We start from the raw sequence: 23,875 nt of genomic DNA on the forward strand, positions 1-23,875 counted from the left end.
TGTACCAACTAGACAACAGGGTACATGCTGAACCGAGGTGACTAAAATGCTAATGATTTCTGCAGAACGTGCTGATGTACATATCCCGTGAATATGAACGTCCTACCTCTATTCGTTCTAGGTGTACTGTTTTTTTTCTGAACATGAGTGTACTTTTACGCTTTGACATGATGTTAGTGAGGCCAAAGAATTTATTTAGCTTTCCTTGCATAAGTCAAGTCCATCAAGAATGCGTTTACCTGTTAATGAGACACAAGTGTGTTCTGTTAATTCATGTTTGTTTGTCCTCAATACGCGCCGGTTATTACGCCAAGATTAAGGATTCCTGTTATGAACAGAATATACTTGAGAAATGATGGCTGTCAGGCAGTTATTTCGCCGTATGTACTTCATTTCGTAGGTGCCATTATGTCCTCATATCTCTTCATGTTCATAGTATGTCCAAATTCAGGTTTTTAGATTTATGTTTCAGGTAGGTGTTGAAATGTTTTTACGAGTCATAACAGATGAATCCTTACCAGGAACATATAGTTTTCAGATGTAATAGAGACAGAAATTACTTTGAAAACCTTAAATTTTTTTAAAATATGTGTTTTGTAGAAAACATGTCAAATAGTAGAGTGTGAAATCGATTTAATTGTATAAACTAAATTTGCAATAGCTTAAGAACAAGGGGTTGTTTGTAAGAAATATGTGAAAACAATTACTTCTAAGAACTGAACACTATATCTGTCCAACGTTCTTTTTTTCATTTTAATGATGTGTGATGGTTTGTAACGTCGTATAGAGGATCTGGTACAAAAGTTCAATAATTTGTACAATAAAGAGAGTACCAACGTTTTATGTCAGGGTAGGAAGACAGATTTGGATTTGACGTCCCGTCGATGAGATGGTCATTAGAGACGGAGCACAAGCTTGGTTTGCGGAACGATGGGCAAGGAAACCAGCTGTGTCTTCTCAAAGGAATCATTCTAGCAATTGACTCTAGCGAATTAGGGAAATAACGAAAAACTTAAATCAGGAAGAATGGTCGAGGCTTTGAATCACCACACTCTCGAACGAGACTCCGGCGCATCGCAACTGCGCCGTCTCAAACGCAAGTTACATTTAAACTGAAAACAGCTTTTCGTTATTGCAGATTGCGTTAATATGGGGACAGTAGAAATGAATAAGTTTAATTTCAGATCAACGAATGAAATGAAGGAAGCTGTTCGTTGCAATAAATCCAGAACCTTTGCTGTTAAGACATTACCATACAACTGTTCTCAAACATAGCATTGACACATAGACACACAGAAAAGTTCTGCTGTGGGACGAGTCTATATTAAACCGTCAACATCCGAGCCTGTAACATGCAGGGTAAAACGAATATACATCATAGCAAGCAATGTGTCAGTGCTTTAATACCCTTCCATCCAGCACATTTTTGGCAGACGTGTCCTGGAAATAACACTGCATATGTGGGAATCACGTGCCAAGGTCACCACTGCGTGCCGGAGGCATCTGTCCCCCATGAGCCTTGAGTTATGGGACAGGCTGCCGGAAGGCAGTCGTAATATACTACTGCTGCTTGAGGAGCTGTCCAGGTCTTCACCGGTCCCTACACTCAACCGAAATAGCCAGCCACAGTAAAAGCGCCGATCGAAACGGTATAAATCAAGGCACTACCTCCGGGCAGCGGTCGCGACGGTCCCCTAGGTCAATACATTATCTCCGGCGCGGTTCGTAAGCTCTAGCCGCCAGCAGAGGGGTCGGTCCGGGAGGGGAAGCCAGAGGCGCAGGAGAAACGGAAAAACGCAAGGTAGAGGAGTCTCGGTTGGCGCAGGTCGGCGGAGCGGAAGACAGCAGGGTGGTTACTGTGTGGTCGCCCCTGTTGCAGCTGCAACCCGCGCGGCGCTGGGGCGTCTCGGCGGCTGACGGGAGCCGGGCAACCGCCGCGCATGACGGACCGCCAGTACATGCAGAGGCTGCAGAGGCGAATCCTCGAGGACCACCTGGAGACACAGCGGCGGCGCATCCAGCAGAGAGAGGCAAGTGACCAGCAGCCAGTAGACAGTAGCCAGCAGCCATTAGACAGCTGAGAACAAGGTGTAGCGCCGCTTACCTGAATAATATAGCCTAGAGCCCTGCAAGCGCGCGGCCCATCCACACTGTTTGCACGTGCTTGCGGTGTGCGAGACAAAAAGCGAAATCACTTCGCAAACGTCGCCGGAAGTTATCGAAGTGACAGATGCTGCCTCGGCAACCAACACAAGCGAGTGAGTGCTTCTCAACGGCCACTCGGATGTCATACACTTGTCCTCAGTCACGCAGATACTCATGCGTCCGCACTCACTTGCGCGTAGGCTACAAATTGTAGCGTGCGCATGCGCAGTGTACTTCCCTTAACGCCGGAGATCGGCAAAATTTATTTGAACAACGAATACAGATAAAAATTGTTATCCGTTATTCTTGAATAGCCGACCGTTGTGGCCGAGGGGTTCTAGGCACTTCAATCTGGAATCGCACGACCGCAACGGTCGCAGGTTCGAATCCTGCCTCGGGCATGGATGTGTGTGATATCCTTAGGTTAGTTAGGTTTAAGTAGTTCTAAGTTCTAGGGGACTGATGACCTCAGATGTTAAGTCCCTTAGTGCTCAGAGCCATTGTTGAACTTTTCGTGAATAACAAACAAAATATTTATTCTAAACATTATTACTTTTCACCAATAAAAAATATATTCGTCATGTGTGGATAAAAGAATGTTACAAATAATAGATAAGTTCATCGATATTTATTGCTCCATTTCTTTCACATTTATTAAACTAAAGTCCATTTCGTCACTTTTGAACTAGTTTTCGAAAGAATATTTTTTCAAAACAGGAAGACTGATTGTCGAAGATTTCACAATTTTACACACTACAGAAAATACGTTATACATCTTGAATGAGAATATTGGTGTGTTGCATCTCCTGAAATTGTCTTTATTTTAGGATAACGAGCTTCTTCCGCAAAAATTGAAAAATCATCACTTCCATCACAGTTTGCCTAATAACTACGTTGTGATTCCGTGTTAGCTTCAATTCGCAAATTACGTCCAAAATAAAGTTTCTTTTCATGTTTTTCCGACTTTTCTTTTCTTATTATAGGTGTATAGTTTGTTGTAGGCCTTCCTTATTCTTGGTGGTTGGTAAGTCGCGAAAATAGTCTTTCAATAGTCTCTTGATATGTTCCCTATAAGAAAGTTGCAAACGTATTGCAACATTATGAACTTTCGTTTGTACTCAAACCAAGTGTCTCTTCCAAAACTTTTTAATTCGAAGTCCTATGTAATGGCACTGGCGCAGCTCTGATAGAAAAACTATTCCATTTCGTCAGGAAAGATTGCTAGAATAAGCCCTAAATATTTTCGGATGTTTTTCAGCGCCCAGCAGCAGACCAAGATCGTTTTAGAAGACTTTAAAGTGTGATGATGTTAGTTGTAAGAAACCACTGAGATTTTGATTTGTTCAGTCACTTTTTAACACTATAAACACGAAAGAACTGCATAACTATACCAACAAGACGTCCATAGCAAATAACGTTAGCAATTATGATGGTGTTGTACGTTACGAGTTTTTGTTGGCTGCATTCTCTTTTTTGGCTTCTTAAGTAGAAAATTGCCACATGTTATCAGAGGCACTGAGTGTACTGGCAAGTGCAGAGCCAGTTAAACTGTGCTGCGTCAGTAATGGAACTACAAAGGCCGTCCGCCAGTAGAGTATTTTAATGTAGCATTTGTTACACTGTAAAGCAAGCAAAGCCGTGCTCAAGTCGAGGGTTGGTTTGAATACTGCATTGCTTTAGAAGGCATGGTGGTATGCCCTTGACATCTTGCCGCCTGTCAACCGTTTTCCACTGCCAGTTAGAGGAGGCCATGTACGTGGTGCAACGTCACATGGCATTTTTCTCATTGTTATGGATGAAAGAAGGGATAAGCAACAGAAAAGAACTGAACAGGGGATGGAACCCATGATTTTCACCTTTGTGGACTGGAACTTAACGTTTTTCCGTTCCTTGGATTTGTTTCTACCTCGCTTTTTCGACAGTGCTTCTGTGCGGGTATTGCATGACATATGTCACATTTAATCAATTTTTTATTGCAGAGAGTCAGAAGTCCTCTGACCGAACAAGCTGAGTTACTGCGCCGACAACCACTCAGTCACCGAGGGACTTTTCTGAACAAACCATTAATAAGTTCTTTATCAAACAGAAACTGGACTGAGCAAAAGCAATAAACACTGGTAATCAATTCATTACAAGTAGTAAACAAAGAAAATACGTTTACATACTACATTTTCATGCTCGTCAACATAAATCTTGTTCATCTGTTCTGTCCTAAACATGCCTCAGCGTCAATGCGATTTTAGCTATAGATTTAATGCGGGCACTGTTTCATCAGCTTTTCATTCACGCAAATTTATAGTTTCACAGCGAAATCATTGACCACCAGTAACATTCACTATTCCATTATCTCTTTAATTTTCCTTAAACATACCCGTACTTAGTCGCTGTGGTAATATTTGCGAAGCAAGTGATGGGAATAAGCGCATGTCACGATGTTTCGCCACGCGGATGCAGTGCTCTAATACAGACACCCTGGTACTTATTTTTCGCAAGTAACATCCATTCTCCGGAGACTTATTTCTGATCTGCCTCTAACACAGCACGTCTAAAATTGGACCCGCTCTCCTCACCTTATATCCAACGTCTCGTATTAAATTCTAAACCTCTCCGCAGTGGCTCATGTAGTGAGTGCGTATGACATTGTTGATGGTGACCCGTCCGTAGTATAGGGACGATAATTTCGGCGGCCGTCTTGTTGCTCTTCTATGTGCCGACACCGGGTTTCACCGTCTCCATCGTTTCGTCATCATCACACAATCAAACATAACTATATTATACACGTATCCATACACACACCTACATTCTACAAACGTACATACGACACAACTCTCATATCTGCCGCGGGTGGATGAATCCACCCTATGGGATATCCCAGCCCACAATGCCATGCGAATTTATTTTCTTTTCTTTAGAAACCTGCATACCATTCTCTTTCCCCTAGTCCACCTTTCCTTTCTAGTTCATTCGTAGACAGTAAAGACTTGTTGCGTACTGATGGAATTTCTCTAGCTCAGCCTAAATGAAATATACATAAATGACCTACCAGGGATTGTCTAGAGCTCCATGACGCTATTCATGGATAACGCTGTTGTAGCCTACGTAGAGAAGTCGCAACGCTGGATAATTGGAGTGAAATTCAGGAAGACCTGCAGAGGCGTGGCCCTTGGTTCGGAGATTGACAGTTGGCCCTAATCATAAACAAATGTAAGCTATTGCGCTTAAATAGGCCGATAGACCCCTTATCGTATAATTACTCGATTGTAGAAAATCACTACAAACACTGAAATCATTTAAATATCTGGGATTATGTGGACAGAACCATTTGAAGAGAATCTATCATATGAAGCAAATCGCAAGGAAGATTATGCCAGAATGAGATTGATTGGAAGAATCTTTGGTAATACACTCCTGGAAATTGAAATAAGAACACCGTGAATTCATTGTCCCAGGAAGGAGAAACTTTATTGACACATTCCTGGTGTCAGATACACCACATGATCACACTGACACATAGACACAGACACAGGCAACAGAGCATGCACAATGTCGGCACTAGTACAGTGTATATCCACCTTTCGCCGCAATGCAAGCTGCTATTCTGCCATGGAGACGATCGTAGAGATGCTGGATGTAGTCCTGTGGAACGGCTTGCCATGCCATTTCCACCTGGCGCCTCAGTTGGACCAGCGTTCGTGCTGGACGTGCAGACCGCGTGAGACGACGCTTCATCCAGTCCCAAACATGCTCAATGGGGGACAGATCCGGAGATCTTGCTGGCCAGGGTAGTTGACTTACACCTTCTAGAGCACGTTAGGTGGCACGGGATACATGCGGACGTGCATTGTCCTGTTGGAACACCAAGTTCCCTCGACGGTCTAGGAATGGTAGAACGATGGGTTCGATGACGGTTTGGATGTACCGTGCACTATTCAGTGTCCCCTCGACGATCACCAGAGGTGTACGGCCAGTGTAGGAGATCGCTCCCCACGCCATGATGCCGGGTGATGGCCCTGTGTGCCTCAGTCGTAGGCAGTCCTGATTGTGGCGCTCACCAGCACGGCGCCAAACACGCATACGACTATCATTGGCACCAAGGCAGAAGCGACTCTCATCGCTGAAGACGACACGTCTCCATTCGTCCCTCCATTCACGCCTGTCGCGACACCCCTGTAGGCGGGCTGCACGATGTTGGGGCGTGAGCGGAAGACGGCCTAACGGTGTGCGGGACCGTATCCCAGCTTCATGGAGACGTTTGCGAATGGTCCTCGCCGATACCCCAGGAGCAACAGTGTCCCTAATTTGCTGGGAAGTGGCGGTGCGGTCCCCTACGTCACTGCGTAGGGTCCTACGGTCTTGGCGTGCATCCGTGCGTCGCTGCGGTCCGGTCCCAGGTCGACGGGAACGTGCACCTTCCGCCGACCACTGGCGACAACATCGATGTACTGTGGAGACCTCACGCCCCACGTGTTGAGCAATTCGGCGGTACGTCCACCCGGCCTCCCGCATGCCCACTATACGCCCTCGCTTAAAGTCCGTCAACTCCACATACGGTTCACGTCCACGCTGTCGCGGCATGCTACCAGTGTTAAAGAGTGCGATGGAGCTCCGTATGCCACGGCAAACTGGCTGACACTGACGGCGGCGGTGCCCAAATGCTGCGCAGCTAGCGCCATTCGACGGCCAACACCGCGGTTCCTGGTGTGTCCGCTGTGCCGTGTGTGGGATCATTGCTTGTACAGCCCTCTCGCAGTGTCCGGAGCAAGTATGGTGGGTTTGACACACCGGTGTCAATGTGTTCTTTTTTCCATTTCCAGGAGTGTATATTCCTCCGGCAAAGGAGGTAGCATACAGAAGCTTCGTTCTACCGATACTCGAATATTGATCGTCGGTGTAGGACATGTACAAGATGGTTCGACAAAGGAAACAGTCAACATGTAAAGACAAGCAGTGCGTTTTGTCACAGGATCGTTTAATAAGCGTAAAAGCGACACTGATATGCTCAAAACAAGTCTACTGGCAGGCGCTACAAGAGAAGCGGAGTGCGTGTAGGTGTAGTTTACTGTTAAAATCCTGGCAGCACACTTTTCTAGGAAAGTCAGCAAATGTGTCGTTCTCTCCTACCTATGTCTTGCAATAACACCATGAAGGTAAAATTAGAGATTCGAGCTCACACAGGGCACTGTCATCAATTGGTCTTCAGGCACTTAACTAGCGACTATGTCAGGCACACACATAAAGTGGCTTACAGAGTATAGGTGTACATGTAGCAGAGAGCGAGACAACAAGCTTCATCTTCCTCGAAACTATCGTAGTGCGAGGAAAGTGCAAGGGTATATCAGATTATTCTTATCTGCTAATGCGAAAGTTGCTGTAAGGGTATTCAAAACTAGGTGCCCAAATCAACAATTGGCCACAATGTTCGCATCTAATAAATTATTTCCTTCAACAATATTGACAATAATTACTGATATACTGAAACGAATGGGAAAAACCAAACATCGAGAGTGAAATAACTACACATGCCTGTTTGATTATTGGTTATCACGTCTCATTACTACATAGGTTGTAAGGCACAGGTCAGCTACTGCTTCTAATTTACGAACCATAGGGTATTTAGGAAATAATAATAATCTTTAATAGTTATACCTATTACAACAGAGATACACTACCGTCCATTAAAATTGCTACATCACGAAGTGGACTTGCAGCAGACGTGAAATTTAACCTACAGGAAGAAGATTCTGTGATATGCAAATGATTAGCTTTTCAGAGCCTATCGCGCTTGTGGTTTATCGTATCGCGACATTGCTGCTTGCGTTGGTCGAGATCCAGTGACTGTTAGCAGAATATGGAGTCGGTGGGTTCAGGAGCGTAATAAGGAGTGGCGTGCTGGATCCCAACGGCTTCGTATGACTAGCAGTAGAGATTACAGGCATCTTATCCGCATGGCTGTAACGGATCGTGCAGCCACGTCTCGATCCCTGAGTCAACAGATGGGGACGTTTGCATGACAACAACATCTGCACAAACAGTTTGATGACGTTTGCAGCAGCATGGACTACCACCTCGGAGACCATGGATGGAGTTACCCTTGATGCTGCACCACAGACAGGAGCGCCAGCGATGGTGTACCCAACGACGAACCTGGGTGCATTCTTTCGAATGAATCAAGGTTCTGTTTATAGCATCACGATGGTCGCATCTGTGTTTGGCGACATAGCGGTGAACGCACATTGGAAGCGTGTATTCGTCATCACCATACCGGCGTACCGGCGTGATGGTATGGGGTGCCATTGGTTACACGTCTCGATCACCTCTTTTTCGCATTGACTGCACTTTGAACAGTGGACGTTACATTTCAAATGTGTTACGATGCGTAGCTCTACCCTTCATTCGATCCCTGCGAAACCCTACATTTCAGCAGGATAGTGCACGACCGCCTGCAGGTCATGTACGGGTCTTTCTGGATACAGAAAATGTTCGACTGCTGCCCTGGCCAGCACATTCTCCAGATCTGTCACCAATTGAAAACGTCTGGTCAATGGTGGCCGAGCAACTGGCTCGTCATAATAGGCCAGTCACTACTCTTGATCTAACTGTGGTATCGTGTTGAAGCTGCATGGGCAGCTGTATTATTACGGCCAGAGGTGGTTGTTCTGGGTACTGATTTCTCAGGATCTATGCACCCAAATTGCGTCAAAATGTAACCTCATGTCAGTTCTAGTATAATATATTTGTCCAATGAATACCCGTTTATCATCTGCATTTCTTCTTAGTGTAGCAATTTTAATGGCCAATAGCGTAATTATCGAACTGGATTTGAATTTCTCAGGATAAGTACGAGGGACGTTTAGAAAGTAATGCTTCCTATTATAATTCATAGAAACTATAGCACAGCTAAATAGATAAATATTTCGGCTACAGACTGTCATCTTTCCACAGAGTCACCACCATTCGTTATGCACTTTTGCTAACGATGAACCAGAGCCTACATGCCGCCCTTATAAAAATCGAAACCAGCTGAGGCCAACCACTTCATTACAGGTCTGCCAACATCATCCAAGTCTCGAAAATTTTCGCCACTTCGTCCATCTTTCAGAGGCGCAAAGGCATTAAAGTCTGAAGGTGCTAAATCGGGACGGTACAGTGGATGTGGTAAGATAGTGCAGCCGAATTCTGCAGTGAGTTGCGTGCTCGCAAAATTGGTGAGGGACCTGGTGTTAACATGTCGCAGGAGAAAGTTCGTCTTCTTATTCGGCCTTTCAGCTTAGTCTGTGTCGTCTTACAGCGTGCTGAATTGACAGTTTCTCCAGGCTCCAGGACATCCAAAAGAACAACATCCTGGCTACCCCAGGAGACTCTGTATATCACTTTGCCTGCAGACGGCATTGTCTTGAATATCTTCTTTGGCAGAGAACTTCTCATCTCCGGTGATGATGCCATTGAGAAAACTGCCATCGTCGGCTTCATGTAGGTCCAGCAGGTCGCGAAAAATTTCCATTCGATGAGTTCTTTGTTTTTCCGTAAGCACCCGCGGGACTCATCTCGCACAGACTTTGCGATAGCCAAGAGGTTCCAACATTGTTTCCAAGGCATTACAGCCGACATTCAGCTTTGCACACAATTCTCTGGTCGTTATACGCTGGTCAGAACGGATGTGTCGATCGAGACGTTTTTCATTGCAAGGGATGTGAGCTGTGCTAGGTCGACCGGGCCGTGGCTTGTCATGCACAGCATTTCACCAACTTGAAAATGCCGTACCCGTCGCTTCACATTGCTTACTTCTACTGTATCATCTCCACACACTTTAACAAGCGTCGATAGATTTCAATCGGCTTCATTTCCTTACTAGTGAGTAATTCAATCACACATTGCTGTTTTATAAGCACGTCCATATCAGACTCCATTTTGGAACACTCCTCTGCTGGCTCCAACAACCGCAGAACAACAAAACCAGCTGCAAATGAAAGAGGAGGGTTCAAGCATTACCACTACACCAACGACATTTTGTGCAAATGTCCAAAGTCACCACAAAAAATAGAAGGCGTTACTTTCGGAACGACCCTCGTACTTAAACAACTGAAACAAGGGCCGGAAACGCAAACGAGGGAAAGAGAATCCTCGCTACCTACAGACTGCACGGGCAGAATTACTAAACAAAGAAACGCAATAAAGCTCTTAAACAGGCGGCAGTATTACCTCATGAAGATTCTGTCTGTAGAGTTTCTGATGTAGTGGCCAAAGCATGGAGACCGCTCTGGAGAAGCGCCCAGAGCTGCAACAGTTCCGTTACAGATCCGGCGATCGTTTCTGTCTGCTCCTAGTATTCCGAAAAATCGACAGCTGGTGTCCAGAAATATGCCACCATGTGATCACGTGCGCAGACTAACGATAAAATAAGCACAATGCGAGAAATAAGAGATAATCAGCTCATATTCGCCCTTTTATTACCTCGGATCCGGATGTATTACGCAAGAAGTTATCTCCACCAACGACTCCCTATAAAAACAGTGAAAAGGGACCGAAGCTGGGGGTATATTACGTGAAATATATTCTGGCCTTCACTAAAAGTTATCTGTTTGTGGGGTAATTGTCTATTCTTAGTTATAGGTATGTTTAGGGATAGTTTACTTTTTTTAATGTCATAGCTTTTCAGAAACCTCCTTCATCTGTATTACAGCCCTCTATGGGTGTGGATATTGAACACGAATAATGCGCAACGGATTCTTTTGGAGGGATCAATGAAAGAGTTTTCCGTCATAGAACGCAGCATACCTATTGGCAGTCTGGAACATTAATATTTATAATTGTTAAAGTGGTATCGGGTTTGTTCAAGCATAGCGTACTAAAGTTATTCTGAATAAATTTGCTTTATTTCTTTCACAATTTAATATAATGTTAGATGGAGGTGAAGCCTCTTATTACTTTACACAACTGCACGCAACACGTACGCCATTTCTGGGAAAGGTGAAATCCTTAACATACGGGATTGCATCTCATCAGCTACTAATAATATTCCCGCTACTTTAATATTAAAACACACAAGACAGGATAGACAAGAACTCAAACTTGCACCTAGTGCACAGATTCAATACTAGCATGCAATGGGGTGAGGACAGAGATCGGCTTGGCATTAGACGGTAAAGCTTTCTTTTCTATACTGCTATTCTGTACTGTATAGCAACTTCGGTTATAATTTAGCCAGTATCAAAGGATACTGCACGCGCACGTGGTGGCTATGACCACGTGGGTTCAAAGTCGCTTTCCACATGCTTACAAGATTTTAATCAAATGGTTGAAACTGTGTAAATGCCTGTACCGTGGGGCGGTAGCAGTTTATTTAAATAATCTATTGTTTCTACTCGAGTTTCTCTACAGGCGAGCGTAGCTACCTTGTTACTAGTTCGTCACACGTGCAGCACGTGGCCCCTATTCGTACACAGAAAACACACATCAAAAATCAATAAAGCTTTCCAAAATTCCTAACCCAAATAAACTAAAAGTCACACGGTTTGTTATCTAAATCTATCGTATAGATGGACAATTTCACTATCCAAGCCTAACGTTGCCTATCCCGTGGCGTGAACACAAAGACATACATATATCACTTTCAATACACAAAAATCATACAACAGAAAATAATCAAAATAACCAAGAGCGGAATCATTGGTTTGCCTATTCAACGCTGGGCTGAAAAAGAGTGGGTTAGTCACAAATATCTAGTATTCCAATAACTTTTTCCATTACCAATCGAGACGAACATGCTGAAGGCACGTCCACTCGCTTACCCTTTCTTCGCAGAACACCTACTTACCATGGCGGAGTCCCTGAGAGCCTTTGGTCTTCGGTGGAGGGGGTAGCCTGACCAACTTCTCCGTGCTAAACCCTATGTTCTCACATTCTCTTTGACAAAGTTTTGCCTGTGGTCGATCTCTGCCACTCAAGCCCAAGGAAACAAAGTTGGCACTACTACAGTCTACCAAGAGTTGTCTGCTTCCAAACTAATGGCTGACATCGCTTCAGGAAGGATGGGAAAAGTTTGTAAAGGATATTTCAGATGCGGGAAGATATTAACATTAAATAAATATTCTACACCATAATAAATATTCTACAGTATAATAAATCAACGTTCCATCCTACATCATGGGAGTTTCGTGGCACCCGCGGTGGGGCCACGTTACGAGAGAGAGAAAAACGGCAAGTGGCCGCACCCGTGAATATCTATCGATTATGCTGTCCTTTTAAGAAGATACGATTGCAAAACATCGTATTTAATCATGGAACGGCACATACAGTACTGTTTCAACAGAATTGCCGTGTTGTTCAGTAACGGCACAGTTGTTTCTTTGTATACGGACAGCTGCGGTCGGTCCGCTTTCTGATGTTAGCAGACACTCATAAAATATATCGGCCGTCCATGGTGACGTATTTATAAGGAAGTCTCACGCATTTTTTTTACGGTAACAATTAGGAATTCCCTCTATACAAAAGTCTTTTCGTGTGAAATGATGTGCCCAAGAAGGGCAAAGCATTCCAAATTAGTTGTCCTCCGGCTTAATTAATTTCTAAAATATTTGAATTTTGGATGATAACTGTTCATCAAAAAGGAAGACAGTTACACTGATCCGCCAGAACATTATGATCAGCGACCTACTATCGATATAAATCCGTCCTGGCGAAGAATGACTGCTAGTCAAACACACCTACGGTTCAAGAAGTATCAGTGAGCGTACTGTACGTGTGCAGAATGGGAAAGGCGAGTTATCTGAGTTTGACCAAGACCAGAACGTGATCGTCAAGAGGCTTGGCACGAGAATTCAGAAAACTGCATGACTTCTAGGGTGTTCGAGAAGTGCCGTGGTGAGTGTCTTCAACACATGACGAAACCAAGTCGAGACGACATCCAAACGTCGTGGAGTTGGGTGGCCACCCCTCAGTACAGTTGTCGGAGGTCGTAGGCTAGGCAGACTGGTGATAGAGGACAGGCGGCGAACTGTGGTGGAACCAACATCAGACTTTAATGTTCGGAAAGCTGCAAGTGTCTGAACAAGCAGTGCACCGATCACTCCTAACGATGGCCCTCCACAGCCGACGCCCCACGCATCTGCCAATGGTAACATCTCGCCATCGGCAACTACGACAAGTGATTTACGCTGCGATTTCTTGCCATACTTATGAAATAGATCGTTAAAACCTTGACCGGGCACGTGACCATAGGCAGTGGACAATGTCGCAGCGGCAGAGCATTGCATGGTCTGATAATTCGCGGTACCTTCGTCATGCCGATGGGAGGACACAGCATCTTCCACGGGAACAGTTCCTAGACACTTGTACTGCAGGACGGAGACGAGCTGGCGGCGGCTCCATTCTCCTCTGGGGAACATTCACATGGACGTCCATGGGTCCAGTGGAGCCCGTGCAAGGTACCATGACGGCCGTGGTGTATCGTACACTTGTTGCAGACTGTGTACACCCTTCATGTCTCCTGACGACAGTGGTATTTTTGAGCAAGATAATGCGCCATGTCACAAGACCAGGAGTGTAATGGAGTAGTTCGTGGAACACAGTGGCGCGTTCCAGCTGATGTGCTGAACCCACAGCTCGCCACACCTGAAAGTGGAGTCAGCGTTCATCCCCCTCTCAACGGAATTTACGGGAGTGTAGAGATGTGGTGCCAACTCCCTCCACCGGCCTTCTAAGGCTTCATTGCTTCCGTGCGACCCGCGCCAAAGGTGGAAACGCCGTCTATTACGTAGGTGGTCATAATGTTCTGGCTGATCAGTGTACACTATGTGATCAAAGGCATCCGGACACCTAACTGAAAATGACTTACGATTTCGTGGCGCCCTCCATCGGTAATGCTGGAATTCAATACGGTATTGGCCCACCATTTGCCTTGATGACAGTTTCCCTCTCGTAAGTATACGTTCAATCAGGTGCTGGAAGGTTTCTTGGGGAATGGCAGCCCATTCTTTACGGAGGTCGGTGAGGTCTAGCACGAAATCGGCGTTCCAAAACGTACCAAAGGTGTTCTCTGGAAGTCAAGTCTGTGCAGGTCAGTCCATTACAGGGATGTTATTGTCGTGTAACAACTCTGACACAGGCCGTGCATTATCAACAGGTGCTTGATCGCCTCTAAAGATGCAGTTGCCATCTCCGAATTGCTCTTCAACTGTGGGAAGCAAGAAGCTACTTAAAATATCAGTGCCACGCGGGATTAGCCGAGCGGTCTAAGGCGCTGCAGTCATGGACTGTGCGGCTGGTCCCGGCGGAGTTTCGAGTCCTCCGTCGGGCATGGGTGTGTGTGTGTTTGTCCTTGGGATAATTGAGGTTAAGTAGTGTGTAAGCTTAAGAACTGATGACCTTAACATAACAGTTACGTCCCATAACATTTCACACACATTTTTTTGACAACATTAATGTAAGCCTGTGCTTTGATAGTGCCAAGCAAAATAAGGGGTACAAGCGCCCCCCCCCCCCCCCCTTATGGAAAAATCGACACCACCGTAAGACCACCGCCTCTGAATTTCCCACGCCCTGCCATCGGATCGCCACATTGTGTACCGTGAATCGTCACTGCAAACAACGTTTTTCCACTGTTCAATCGTCCAATGTTTACGCTCCTTACACCAAGCGAGGTGTCGTTTGGCATTTACCAGCATGATGTATGGCTTATGAGCAGCCGCTCGACCATGAAATAAGATTTCTCACCTCCCGCCTAACTGTTAGGGTACTTGCAGTGGATCCGGATGCAGTTTGGAATTCCTGTATCATGGTCTGGATAGATGCCTGCCTATTACACATGAAGACCCTCTTCAACTGTCGGCGGTCTCTGTCAGTAAACAGACGAGGTCGGTCTGTATCCTTTTGTGCTGTACGTGCCCCTTCACCATTCCACTTCAGTATCACATCGGAAACAGTGGACGTAGGGATATTTAGGAATGTGGAAATTTCTCTTACAGACGTATGACACAAGTCACACCCAATCACCTGACGACGTTCGAAGTCCGTGAGTTCCGCGGGGTGCCCCATTATGCTCTCTCACGATGTCTAACGAGTACTGAGGTCGCTGATATGGAGTACCTGGGAGTAGGTGGCAGCACAATGCACTTAATTTGAAATACGTATGTTTCTGGCGGTGTCCGGATTCTCTTGATCACATAGTGTATGCAGTTCCTCTTGATCATAATGGTATTTACCATAAAATTGGCTTATTGTTTTAAATAAGTTGTTAACAGTTTATAAAAATGTTAATGCTAGTGATCTGTCCTGCATCCGTTCCTCAATTACTCCTTAGTACTACTATTTACCATTCCTACCCCGTTCTCCACGAATTGAGGCTTCGCAGAGTGTTGATAGGTTTTAATTATCACCTCGAAGAAATTGAGGTACGACTAAGAAACGGTGTGATTATGTTGGTCCCAGTGGATACGTCCATCCTACAGTGTGTCATATTTTTATCAATGATGGGCAACTAGCTGCTGCAATTGTGGTAGAACCTTATCCGAAAATTACATTGAGCGGTTAATCACAGAACCGACTCGTGCCCTGTTGGTGACAGAGCCGAAGTTTTGTACCCAGCTAGCGCATAACAGAGAATCAGTGATCAAAACGCTATTACAGCATCACCGAATACTACTGTGAATAGAAATACAAAGAGGTACGAAGATGTTTTTTCGTTCAGCAATAGCAACAAGAAACAGATATCAGATTACGTGACAGGTCAACATGAATGTTTCACCTCCAGCATTGACAATGTTGAGCATCAACGAACAATGTTCAAGAGCATCTTACAGTAAGCTTTAAACAACTATAGGCTGATCGGTGTTGTGAAGGATGAGAATGACCTGCCATGATTACACAACATTGTTCAAAAACTGTTACGAAATCAAAGACAGCTTCACTGCTAATTTAAACGTTGTCGTAGCCTCAGACTCAAACAAAAACTGAACGAAGCCAGAATTAGCGTAAGGAGACCCATGTGTTAAATGTTCAACGAATTTGAAAGTGAAATTGTACCTACCGACTTGCCAGAAAGTCCTAAGAATCTTTGGCCTTATGTTAACTCAGTAAATGGGTCGAAGCCATCTGTCCAGAAATTCCGTGACCATAATGGCATCGAAAAGCAGGCTGAAATAGAGAAGGCCGAGATACTAAATGCCTTTTCCAAAACTGTTTCCCAGAGGACGATTGCTCTATAAGTGACATATTTCGGAATTAGTGACCACGAGATAGAAAAGCAATTGAAATCGCTCAACAGAGAGGTCGCTGGACCGGATGGGATACGAATATGGCTGTGTATACAGCTTGTCCTGCTTCTAGCAGCAGTGTAATGTAGGTCTTTGTAGGAGCGAAGTGCTCCTGAAAATTGGAAAATAGCACATGTCACTCGCATTCTCAGGATCGTCGAACAAACACACAAAACTGTACGCCTATATCTCTAACATCAGTCTGTTGTAGAGTTACGGATCACGTCTTTCGCTTGTGTAATATGACATTTATCGATTCCGAAAATCTCCTCTATAGGACTCAACAAAGGTTCCGAAAACGATGATCGTGTGAAACCCAGCCCGCTCTGTCCGTAGCTTGGTGCAGGAAGTGGCAATTTACCCTCAACATAAAAAAAACGTCTCATAGCTATAAATACGAAAGACGTATTATTGTATGACTACACGATTGCAGTCAAATCCACTTAACATATAGGAGTATGCGTACCGGGGGACTTAAAGCGGAGCGAGCACATAAAATTAATCGCTGCTAAGGCAAACAGGAACCGTAAACTATCAGCAAAAGAGATAACTTACAAAACCCGAGTTTCATCAATGCTTGGATATTGCTCTGCAGTTTGGTCTCCGTAGCAGATAGAATTGATAAAGGAAATAGAGAAGATCTAATGCAGAGCAACGCGTTTCTTTAGAGGTTCATTTAGAAAACGCAAAAGGATCACGAAAATGCTCACCCATCTCCTTGGCAGCGCAGCAAGAGAGGCGTTCTGGGTCACGGTGGGCTTTATTGTTAATGTTCCGAGATCGTATCCTCTAGAAGAGTCAACCATATACTGCTTCCACTGACATAAATCTCGCGCAACGACCACGAAGATGACATTAAACAGTAAAATTTTTGTGTCGGCTACTGTGGGGGTCAGCACCGATATAAACCAGGGAGGAGACAAGGTTAGATGGCCGTTGGCAGGAATCCAAAATGATCAGTGACACAACACTTTTTAATTAATAGAATATTTTATTTCTAAAAGGAAAAGAAACATAACTTTGTTACAAAGTGGCCTACTGTGATTCCTGTGCCCACTTCATGCAATTGCTTTACTCCCTGTTACTACTCGCAGAACGCAGGCTACTTGTCGCCTCCCCATTACTCAGTACTGATGCTGTCGAGGTCTGTGACCGAACTGGGCAGACCAGCGTTGGGCGTCTGGTTAAATCAGCGTTGACGGGTATCGCTGAACTCTTGTCTTCCTTGAGGTGTGCCGCTGCCCGCTCTTTCCAGTGGCGCGCGAGTTTAGCGCATTCTTGATGCCGTTTCGCGGCGCTGCGCTAATCGGTGTGCAGTCTATGCATTAGGAGACTGAGATTCATTGGAAGAATCCTAAGGAAATGCAGTCCGAAAACAAAGGAAGTAGGTTACAGTACACTTGTTCGCCCAATGCTTGAATTCTGCTCATCAGTGTGGGTTCCGTACCAGATAGGGTTGATAGAAGAGATAGAGACGATCCAACGGAGAGCAGGAGTGCTTCGTTACAGGATCACTCAGCAATCGCGAAAGCGTATGGAGATGATAGATAAACTCCAGTGGAAGACTCTCCAAGAGAGACGCTCAGTAGCTCGGTACGGTCTTTTGTTGAAGTTGCGAGGTCATACCTTCACCGAGTAGTCAAGCAGTATTTTGCTCCCTCCTACTTATATCTCAAGAAGAGACCATGAGGATAAAATCAGGGAAATTAGAGCCCAGACAGAGGCATACCGACACTATTTCTTTCCACGAACAATATGGGACTGGAATAGAAGGGAGAACCGATAGAGGTTGTAAGGTGTCAGGCAAATCCAACACCTTCCATGAAAACCCTGACATGTTAGGCAAATCCAGTAGTATGACACACAGCTCCGAATAAATCGTGACATTAAATTAACCAAAGTAATGAGAGTAACGAGTGAGCAAATGGAATACCACAGACTAACACAAGAATGCCTAAATGCATGTCGTAGCTTCCCACCGTGAGACAGACACAGTTCTGAGGGGAGAAACGAGAACAGAAGCAGAGTGCAGAACCGTGTTAAGCTAGAAGTCCCTACGATAAGGGACGGACTGGACACCCACGTCGCCAGCCTAACGCTAAGACTACCACCCGCACATTTTAGCGTGAGACTTTTTCGCGTCTCTCTTACGTCAAGGACCAACCCCCAGCCCATGTTAAAAGCTAGAGCCCTCCATAAAAACAGTATAGATCTTACGATAACACAAAAAGGGCCACTACCACCCCCAAGTTTTAGCGTGAGACTTCTTTGCGTGTCTGTTACATTAGGATCACCCTCCAGCCCATGATAAAAGATAGAGCCCTCCAGAAGAACAGTATAGATCTTACGATAACGCTAAAAGGACCACACCAGCTGCAGGTTTTAGCGTGAGACTTTTTCGCGTCTCTGTTACGTTGCAAACTTTAAAAACATTGCCCCACTACGAAAAGTATAACGTTTCTCATTGGATAGACAGAATGTTTGTAGGCGGAGCTGAAGGTTAACATTGAGACCCTGATTGATCAGATGAAAACACAGCCAGATAGTTTTTTTTTTAAAACCAACTTCGGTAAATTGTAGTAAGGAGAAGTTAGGAGAAGCAGTTAGTTCAGAGACGGCGAGGTGAGCGGAGCTGCGCTGCCCGCGGCCCCCTGACGATCACCAACAAGGTAATGAACGCACGCGATGCCGCATAACAGCGCATAAAGCTTCACTCAGAACTGTAGAAGTCTCGTCTGTTACACCTCCTTTTTGCGTAATACTAGTGTCGATCGTCAATTAAAGCTCATGATGTTCACATTTGCCATTTGAAGTAAAAATCTGAAACGCGATGATTTTTCTTTTATATAGTTATTGAGAAGCCACATCAGCCACTATAATTTACGACAATTTAGATAAGTAATTAAAGATAATTGAGGGTTACCGTAGACCATTTTTATAGTTTTCTCTCTTGTGAAACTTAATTTAAACCTATATTATAGATGTGATATGGCATAGGTCATCCTTCGATCCATTGCAGAACTTGGAAACCCACTCAGGGAATATTCGTTCAAATTTTTGTTGAACGCAGTTGGTTTTTACCAACCTCTATTGAAACATTTCCTTTTATCAATAGTGCAATTTATAAACAATATTTTGTGACTAGAATAAAATTTCCAATGGTAAACTTAACTGCTTTTTCGATGTTATTTTACCAGCTAACTAAAAATAGGAAAGCCTTGAACCCCTTCCACTAAATTTAGTTAATATTAGGATTCTTTTACAGGGAGTGCAGTGGAGCTGACGCTGAGATCATTAAGTATTTGGTTATATCATCGTTAGTCTCACTGAGCTCTTCTGAATTCTACATGTCATGTGTGGTCTGGCGTCAGGTTCAAACTAGTCAATTCCCTAAAAAACACGCTCAGAGCGTCGATGCGCGAAAGTGGTAGGGAGACACGATATTAGAGCAATCAGACACCACCATGAATGTTTAGAAGGTACTCAAGGTACCCTCCGCCACACCGTCAGTTGGCTTGCGGAGTATGGATGAAGGGTTGTAGATGTAGATCCTCCCCCCCTCCCCTCCAGCCACCAGCAATCTCAAGAAGGTGGATGGCGTGAGGAACCAGGAGCCCCAACTGGGACGAAAACTGAGCCCCCTGCCTCACTCCGACATCCGTCCTGCGATCCGAGTGGAACATTGGTCGGAAAACTCCAAATGGGCGTCCACTCTCTTCTGCAGATGGCCCGACGAAAAACGGAGATGGCGATGACGACAGCGGTGGGGACGACGACGACAACGATGATGACGACACCGGGTCCACTATGGTCGCTGGACCACCGCCGGAAAGTTGAGCAGCTGCGGAAGCAAAGATTATGGGTTCAGCTCCATCGGTCCTGCACGCACTGCCGAAGGACACCGGCGACAGTCAAGCCGGCCGGTAGATCCGGGTAGGATGCGTATCTTGGGACCGAAAATCTGCGGAAGAATTTCATAATCGGCAAGCATGAATCTGGATTTGATGGCGGCGCAGTAACCCAGTAGCACCTTGAATTAAATACAAGCAAGCGCCCAAATTTCGAAGAATCTTTGTTCTCTCCTAGCGCCTGGTAAGACCAAACACTCTGAAAAGAATACAGTTATTAGGCGTAATCTATGCTTGAGGAGCGTGGGAGGTGTCGTGCGCTGCGGTGGGTACAGTAACTGGAGCATCGTGTGGTGGTGCAGGCCCTGCAGAAGCTACGCCGGCCGGTATCTGGGCTGAGAGTGTTACGTTGCGAGGAAGAGCAGCAGCGCTTGCTCCCGTTCAAAAATGTTCAAATGGGACTTAACTGCTAAGGTCATCAGTCCCTAAGCTTACACACTACTTAACGTAAATTATCCTAAGGACAAACACACACACCCATGCCGGAGGAAGGACTCGAACCTCCACCGGGATCAGCCACACAGTCCATGACTGCAGCGCCCCAAACCGCTCGGTTAATCCCGCGCGGAGCTTGCTCCCGTGTATGGGAGGCACGTAGTTCGTCCATCTGTTGCTTGAACTCCTGCACACAAGCCGTTCAGCTTCTCTGTTCGACTGAGGATGAAACGGAGCATTGGTAAGGTGAGTGATACCACTGACTGTAAAAAAACTGTTCAAAGTCCTGAACCGTAAACTGTGGTCCTTTGCCTGTAACCAATGCTTCACGCAAACCTTCCTAGCAAAAAATAGAAGACAAAGCCTGAACATTAGTATGCTACGTAGTTGCGTTCATGGCCACTGCAAACGGGTATTTGCGAAGAGGGTCCACAACAATAAGAAAACGAGTGTTGCAAAACGGACCAGAAAAGTCAATGTGCACTCATTGCCACGGCGAGTGAGATACGGGCCAAGCTGACGACGTTTGCGGCGGGGCCAATAGCATTAAAGCACAAGCGCGACACTGTGATGAAATTTGTTCAATGTGGGCGTCCATGCCCGGCCAAATACAGTGCCGACACGCTAACTGTTTCGTACGTACAATTACCCACTGTCGTTGGTGGAGCAATCGCGACACATGTTCTTGCAAAACTTCAGCAGTAACTAAAAGTGATTGTGCAGAGTCATTTTGCAATAAAATCACACCGTGCTGGACGCAGAGGCCATGCCGATGAGCAAAATATCGGCGCACAAGAGAATTCTGAATGTTTTTCGCTGAACGAGGCCAAGCAGTACGGTTATAGTGCAACAATAGGTTCAAGTCAAGGTCTGCTTCTGTGGCCTATACAATTTCCCTATAGCGCAGGGGAAAAGTCTGTAAAAGTTCAGTGTCTTAGGCATCGATCTGAAAACAAGATGCGGCTGTAGCATTGAATTTAGAATCAGGGCCAACAGGAAGGTGAGAAAGTGTGTCAGGATTTTCATGCTTCGACGTGGGTCGGTGCAATATTTCGTATTGATATTGTGACACCTAAGAAAGCCCAACTTTGCAGCTTCTGAGCCGTAGGTGGCGGAACAGGTGTGGACGGTGTAGGATAACCTCTGGAAAAAGAAGGAGTACAAAATTAACTTATCGATATTCAACAATAAAGAAGCGCTATATGCGCTTTTAGAATCGTATAAATTGTAATCTTGGTCTCGTGGTATAAAAGAAAAGCACGTTTTTTGTTTCATTGTCTTCTGTGTCTTCTTGGTCTTGATGTCCTGGCTGACGGATGCATGTAAATCATGTTCTGTAATTAATACAATTATCTGTAGCGAAATTATAATTTTTATTCATTATATATCCAGATAATTAATATAGTGTGTGGTTTTGTTAGTAGCAAGAAAGTACCTTCCCCATCCGTGATTTAGTTACATAATAATTAATGTTACTGTGGCCATTTTGTGTAAGTGCATTGTTGAAGCGACACCATTAATGATAAAATGATAAAAACTTTTTTAATAGTCATTTAATTCTGAAAGTATTGAAGAAATTAATCTCAATAAATAGAAAACGGCGTCTTGTAATACTTTCCAATTCAATTTTTAGGCCAGAGGTACAGTTTTATAAAAAAAATATTTTCTATATATGTATACGCAGCCATGGCACATAGGCAGCTATACTTGAGCATCAAGCCTCACAAAAAAGGAATTAATCATCATTGCGTTCAATTGGCTTATCGCGTAAAATTAAGGAAAGATTTTTTTTTTGGTTTAGTCCATCGTGAGAAGGACGGATGTCTTCAAGTTGGAATTAGTATAATATTTCTGGCAACAGTACCCTGAGAAAAACTAGTCGTGGCTTTTAACAAACTTAAAAGAAATTTTTAACAAAATATTTCATTCTAAATTTAACAGAATAATTTATTTCATTCACTTTTCAAAAAGTTACGCCATAACGGATACAGATAATGATGAAAACTATTCACGCCATAGATAATAGCGGGTGCTTCCTTCTCAGTCTGGGAATGGTTACATTGAGTCTTGGTAACAACTTGGAAGCAAAAGCAATCGGCCTGTGCTGTGAACCAAAGCTGTGCGAGAGCACAGCTTCGATTCTGTATGAAGAAGCATCCATTGTCCAAACCACAGGCTTAGCACCTGTCAGTCAGTAAGGCACTTTTAAGTTTCTGACGCTCTTTGGTCCAAACAAAAGGCACATTCTGCCGGTGCAAAGAAGCAACGGAGCCGCGGTCTGGGTAGCGTTGGCTATAAACCGCATATATTATATCATCCTTCCAAGAACTGACTGCAGTTCCGTCGCATTTCGCGGGGCAGGGAGGTGTCCGATGACCGGCAAATTTGAATGAAGTGAATGAAATCCTTGCCTATTAAGAAGATGATCTAAGTACTGAATTTCAGACTGAAACAGACACATGTGTCTAGGCGACACTTCAAAACAGCAGCTGAAAGTATTTGAAAAAGCATTCGAAGATTACTGATATGTTCCTTTGGTGCACGTCCTGACACCACTAAATCGTCCAGCAATTTGAACAGAATGGAACTTTTGCAGTCAGTTGTTCTAAGTAGCGTTGAAACATGGCAGGACCGGCAGGAGTGGCCGAGCGGTTCTAGGATCTTCAGTCCGGAATCACGCGGCTACTGCGGTCGCAGGTTCGAATCCTGCCTCGGGCATGGATGTGCGTGATGTCCTTAGGTTGGTTAGGTTTAAGTAGTTCTAAGTTCTAGGGGACTGATGACCTCCGCTGTTAAGTTCCATAGTGCTCAGAGCCATTTGAACCAATATGGCAGGCGCGGAAGCGCTGCCAATGGGTGAGCGCGAAAATCTGAACAACCTAAAATGTGTGTTGACCATAAATACTTTCTGAGGCTCCTCATCTAGCGGAATTTACAAATATGCACCGCGTAAGGCAATTCTAAAAAATAGCGGCCTGCACGAATCCTGTCTATTAATTTCTCAGTGACAGGCAACAGATAAGTATCAATTATTGTTTGTCGATTCACAGTCGATTTAAAGTAAACACAAAGACGATGTCCTCTAGAAGGCTTTGGTAAGACTACTAACGGCGAAGCCCATTGACGAGACTATATAGG

The 23,875-nt window shown here is 44.7% G+C and overlaps 1 protein-coding gene across 1 annotated transcript in view; it reads left to right on the forward strand.

Moving 5' to 3' along the window:
• Positions 1 to 1,512: 1,512 nt before the first annotated feature.
• The window catches only part of LOC126273278 (uncharacterized), a 275,039-nt gene continuing 252,676 nt past the window's right edge, over positions 1,513 to 23,875 (forward strand). The window contains exons 1-2 of the mRNA XM_049976822.1: positions 1,513 to 1,628; positions 1,880 to 2,030. Coding sequence (XP_049832779.1) covers positions 1,513 to 1,628; positions 1,880 to 2,030 — 267 coding nt within the window. The remainder of the gene's footprint in view (positions 1,629 to 1,879; positions 2,031 to 23,875) is intronic.

Source organism: Schistocerca gregaria, chromosome 5 (assembly GCF_023897955.1).
Source record: "Schistocerca gregaria isolate iqSchGreg1 chromosome 5, iqSchGreg1.2, whole genome shotgun sequence".
Classification (NCBI taxonomy): Eukaryota; Metazoa; Arthropoda; class Insecta; order Orthoptera; family Acrididae; genus Schistocerca; species Schistocerca gregaria.